At 41.3% G+C, this 5,699-nt stretch overlaps 1 protein-coding gene across 1 annotated transcript; it reads right to left on the bottom strand.

The window, feature by feature from the left end:
• Nucleotides 1-4,109: 4,109 nt before the first annotated feature.
• LOC131240123 (calmodulin-like protein 3) lies at nucleotides 4,110-5,071 on the bottom strand. The gene has a single exon (XM_058238181.1). The coding sequence runs from the start codon at nucleotides 4,916-4,918 to the stop codon at nucleotides 4,277-4,279; it is 642 nt and encodes a 213-aa protein (XP_058094164.1). The 5' UTR covers nucleotides 4,919-5,071; the 3' UTR covers nucleotides 4,110-4,276.
• Between the last annotated feature and the right edge of the window lie 628 nt (nucleotides 5,072-5,699).

Below are 5,699 nucleotides of genomic sequence, written 5' to 3'. Positions count from 1 at the left end.
TCGAATCCATGAGGAAAAGAAGATAGAAATAATTCTAAAATATTTGAAATAATTAATTCTAAAATATTTGAAATAATTTTATTGATAATGAAAAATGAGATCAAAACTCTTTAAATAAGGTTATGAACCCTAGGGAGAAGTTTCAGAATTAAACTATAACTAAAACTTGTAGAAATCGCGGCTTACTATAAATAGTAAACTTATTATTTATAGACAACTGTGATTCCTACTAGTGTGCATGGTTTTTGGCCAAAAATAGTAAGGGTCCTATTTGGCTTAACCATGCTATTCTACTAATTATTCTACACACTTTTCATGTTGGACGCAACTCCTAAAGCCCAACTGACGAAGAGTTATACTCAAACTAAAACTAACTATAAATAGTAAAAATGAAATTAAAACAGGAATTCGACCGTCGATCTGATGATATTTCGGAAATTCGGCATGCGCAACCCGGCGTACCAGGGTTGGGTGGCTAAAGTAGCTCGTCCTACCCCGAAATCATATCTGGTATGTCTGATAGCTTATTCCAGTTTGCGAGAAACGTCTGTAGTCACTATCGGAGAATTTTAGTGAGCATTGAAGGCATGCCTCTAACGAGAACTGTATTTAAGGTTACTGGACCTTTGGTGAGAGGCTAAAGCAGACCTCTCTACTAGTGTAGGGCTTGCAATTGAGATCTCAAAACCACAAGCCACCTCGACCTAATTCATGATGAGCCCACCAACTTCCTGACGAGATGCCTACAGTGGTTTATGGTTCCTGGTCTTGGTTATAGACCACTGTGTTCACACTGGCAAGCGAGAGTGCATGTTGATGTAGACCGTCAATGGCCAAATTCCCTGCCCTAATCGTGTATGGGTCGGGATGGGTACGAAAGGATTTTTGCAAAAGAGACTAACTCTATGAGAACATTCCGAAAGACTGATCCGGTTTACCGAGTAGTTGATTTGATTTGATTGATCCAGTTCCCCTGACAGTTTGATAGCACTCTATTTTTGCAAAAGAGACTGACTCTATGAGAACATTCCGAAAGACTGATCCGATTTACCAAGTAGTTGATTTGATTTGATTGATCCAGTCCCCTCGACAGTTTGATAGCCTCTTTTGCTTCAAGCCTCGTAACCTATTTCATAATGATCGTCCATAGGCATCGTCTTTCTTAGAGCAAAAGCAAGATAGTTACTTAGTGATTAGTCCGCTAGTTCACACGAACATGCATAATCTCATCTCTTAAGATGACTAAAGTGGTATGTGTTCTAGGCGGTGTCAATCTAACGCTCAGAAGAGATAGATAGGTACAGAATAGACTAACGGATCACTTAAGTGACGATAAGTAGAAGATGAAAATCACGCTATTATTGTTATTCTAGTTTTGATTTATTTGACTATTCCATGGTGATTCTCATAAGCCACAACAAACCACAGGCCCAATAAATAACTCAATATAAAAAGAATCTACTTTCTCATGTGGGACACATATATGCCATTTTGAGATATTAAAGATGATTTATTTTTCATAAACATAATATTTCTATAAATATATTACAGAATTTTTCTCTAGCCAAAATCTAATTTTCCAAACGCAAATTAGTTACCAAGCAAGACTAAAGAGTCCAAATCACATCGATTTCAGTTAATTGTGGTTTATATTCTAATGTTTTCTAAAGCTACAAAATGAGCCCTAACGGATTTTAGTCAATTTCTAGACAGACATCTCACAACCGTGGTTCAGGCCCGGTTAAGTCAGCGCAAGCCCAACCCACTTACTAAAAAGGCCAATAATTTCAACATGAACCCAACCCATGACCCATTACATTACGGCCCTTGGCCCACTTAAAATTCACACAGCCCAAACCTGATCTGACCCAACCCATTTTACTGTAATCGGGTTGGGCTCGATGTCAAGTCCAACCTGGCATGTCCACACTTGATTTAAGAATAATATCAGGCTGAAGGTATGATGATCCAATTCAATTACCAACATTCATAAGCCACATGCATTATCTACTTATTGTTATTAATTTGTTTTGGGTTTTAGGTTAGGTCAGGTCAGGCCGGGTCATTTAGCCCAGCCCATTATTAAACACACGGGCAGGTCGGTTGGGTAAGGTTCAACCCAAACCCGTTTACTTAACTGGCCACATTGTAAACCCGAAACCAACAAACTACCCATTTAGCTTGGCCCAAACACAACTGAGACGCCGACCGGGTCAGTCAAGAGTCCTTTTTAACTCCGAAATGAAGTTGAGGGAGGTGAACTATGCAAGCGGAGAACATGGTCTAATTGATCCAGGTCATTGGTCTGTTGGGACCAACCGTAAATGGGCCACACCTAAAATTTTTAGGATTGGATGATTGGATTACATGAGTGATCTTAGGCTCATTGTAAATCAATTTAACAAGCTTCCTAATGAGATATAAATCAGTTTATTTAAACACCATTTGATTTATCCCAATCTTGCCCAAAGTCTCAGGTGATAGTCACCATGACTTAGCTACCAGTAATGTTATAGCTGTAGAGAGCTAAGGTGATAGTCACCATGCAACTTTGGAAGATTTAGAGCTCATTTGGTGTGTACTATTGATTAGAATGCAAACAAATGTATGTTCCACTGTAAGTTTGAAATACATATACAACACTAGGGATGATGGAACACGTCAAGCTAGGCTTTCAAAACAATGGAGGATCATAACACCACCTCAACATCCACAGCTGCCCACTCTGTGGTAGCACTTTAAGCTATGTCCAGGTAGCTCTTTCCACCCATAGCGGCTCTTAAGAAAGAGACCAAGAGAGATCAATCAAGAAACATTAAACTATAGAGAAATCCAAAGTGCTGGGACTGCAAAGAAACCCAAGTGAACAAACCCATCATAGAAGATGGTATTTCACAACCTTTGTCAATGTTGAAAGAATGTCCACCTTCACCTTCCCCCCATCAGTGACTGGGCTCAATGATTTTTGGCATAGGAACATTAGAACAAACCGTCTCTTGAATGGATCCCTCCCTACAACTAATCTACGTCCATTAAGTAGACTGTCATTATAATTCTAGCCTATCTGTACAACTTTGGCAAAAATGTATTCACTATCCAATTAGTGGACATTGTAGGCTACTTTTTGCATGGTTTAGACGGTCCAATTAATCTGGGTTTTGGATGATGATCTATCCAACAGGTGGACATTTAGTAGGCGACCCAGATATAACTAAGCCCATTCACCAATGATGGTTGATAAAGGCCACTTGAAGATTACTATTCTTAATCAATGGGGTGAAGGTTACCAAACCCAAAAGAGACCTGAGATGCACAAAGACCCTTAAAAAGATGGTTTTAAAGGGAGACTAGTGACCCAAATCATATAGGAAACTGAAGAACAATTACTCAAGGCTTAATGAAAAGGCCTAAAACCACAAAAACATTCTGAGGATAATCCAAAGAAGACTGTTGTGGGTGTTCGGCCGTGGTTGGTTTATCCAAGCCATCGATTTGACGGCCCCCATCATGAGAAAAATCTCCTCAATTAGCCTACTCTAACCTTTCCATTGTTGGCTTGCAATGGTTAAGAAAAAATCACCAACAAGCCTCATTTAACCAAGGAAAGCCCAAAGATTGGATGGCTAGGATCTTCCAACTGGGAGATTTTGGGAATGAGGACTACTGACGTCAGATCAATGGCTTGGATAAACCAAGCATAAACCGCATGTACAGGGAATTTACCTGTTCCTCATCAAAACCAACAACAATCAGTAGAAAATTTACATCACCACGGTTGATCTCCTAGCCCATCATGCCTATGGGGCATGGCCCACAATTTAAGACCGTTGGTATGTGGAAATACACCAATCACCGGCTGAAATTTGCCACAGTACACTTGATTTTCAGGCTATTACAAAAAATTATTAAAAAAAAAGAAGAAGAAGAGAGAGATCAAGAACCCGGGCAAAACTCACCAGACGATCCCAATTCTCCAATCAGCATTGCTTTGGGGCTTTGGCCTACCAGGTCAACGGCCCGATCAACATACATGATTCCCACGTGGGTGTGCCTCTAAGAGAGAGCGAGGGATGACTTACAAAAGACTCCATGCAAAAAACATGGAAAGCTACCCAAAAATCACCACAAATCAATATATAAGGGGAAGAAAAAAAAAACAATGAAAACATTGATGAAATCCCACAGATATTGAATATCTTGATGAGATCAAAGGTCCCAATTGCAAATGGTCCACCCCCACCAAAATCTATTTACAACCCTACAAATCCTTCAACTACTATTTACCACTCAAGGTTGCAAATCCACCCCCTCTCATCATCTTCTTAAACTCCTTGAAATTCACCATCCCATCACCATCACCATCCACATTCATTATCATCTTCTTGCAATCCTCCACCGTCTGTCCTTGCTTGATGCCCAGCGATCCTAGCACCGACCGCAGTTCCTCGACGTTGATGAACCCATCCCCGTTCTGATCAAACACGTTGAATGCCTCCCTCATGTCTTCGTCCTCATCCTTCTCGTTCATGATCGTACGATACAACGCTCCGAACTCCGTTATATCCACGCACCCGTCCCCGTTCTCGTCGATCTTTTCAATCATCGCCATCAGGTCCTTGTCGGGTATGTAGATCCCCAGGTTCTCGAGAGAGTCATTTAACTCATGTTGCGTGATCCGACCGTCCCCGTTCCGGTCAAACATCTGGAAGACCCGCCGAAGTTCGGCAGGATCCATTCGTGGAGCGATCGAGATGGACGGTGATGATTGAGTTTCCTTCATCTGATGGAGATTTCCTTGGTGGGTCTTCGTGATCCAAGAGAATGGAATAAGGGATGCAATTCTCTTAGGGAAGAAGTAGAGGAGGATGGAATTTAGCAAGTTGTAAAGATGGAAAATCCTCATTAAAACGGTTGGCATTGCTGCAACTGCTGTTGTGGGGTGGTTTACGTTGAGAGAAATGTGGATGGCCTTAAAAAGAGTAAGGTGGATCACTTACAAATGCGCTGGTGATCAATGGCCCACATTCATTCTGGAAATATATGATAGCAGAAGGTGGGCTTTTATGTATATTCGAGAGCTGTCCTTTTGCAACTTGTCTCCGGCGAGACGCGTTGTTAGGAAGAAGTTGGTGTCGAAGACGCGTTTTTGAGTTGATGGGGGTGGGGCCTACGACATGGAGTCTGAGGGGTGGATTTATTAAAGTTTGCTGGAGTATGGTTGATTGTATACATGCAGGCGTACATAGTCAAGTGGCCCAGTTTTATGAGGATGGGATGTATGCTACACCGATCATCCCATCGTAGTGGGTTAATCAACGTATATATCTGTTGTTTGAATTGGACAGTGGTCCTTTTATCCTAATCGGTGGATTTTCATGATTGAATGGATAGATTGTTATATTGATACATGGATTTTGGTATGGGCCAATTGACTGCGAAGTTCACAATTTGGACGGTATGGATTGGTAGACGTGCGGTATTTGTACGGTGGATGCATGCATGATTATGATATACGTTGTTCCTGCTAGAGTACCATGTAATTCCTCTGTTAGATTTAAAAGGGCGGAAAGAGAGAGCCGTTGATTACGGATCTGAGGTAGAGAGACGTTGGGCAAGGGAACGCGCCAAGTAACGGACGGTTGGAGAGAGAACCGTTGGATCTTCTTCTCAACGGGTTAGTTTGGATTCTTACGTGGATG

Source organism: Magnolia sinica, chromosome 3, assembly GCF_029962835.1.
Source record: "Magnolia sinica isolate HGM2019 chromosome 3, MsV1, whole genome shotgun sequence".
Classification (NCBI taxonomy): domain Eukaryota; kingdom Viridiplantae; phylum Streptophyta; class Magnoliopsida; order Magnoliales; family Magnoliaceae; genus Magnolia; species Magnolia sinica.
Note: the sequence above shows the minus strand (reverse complement) of the source record. Positions and strands in the feature narration are given on the sequence as shown.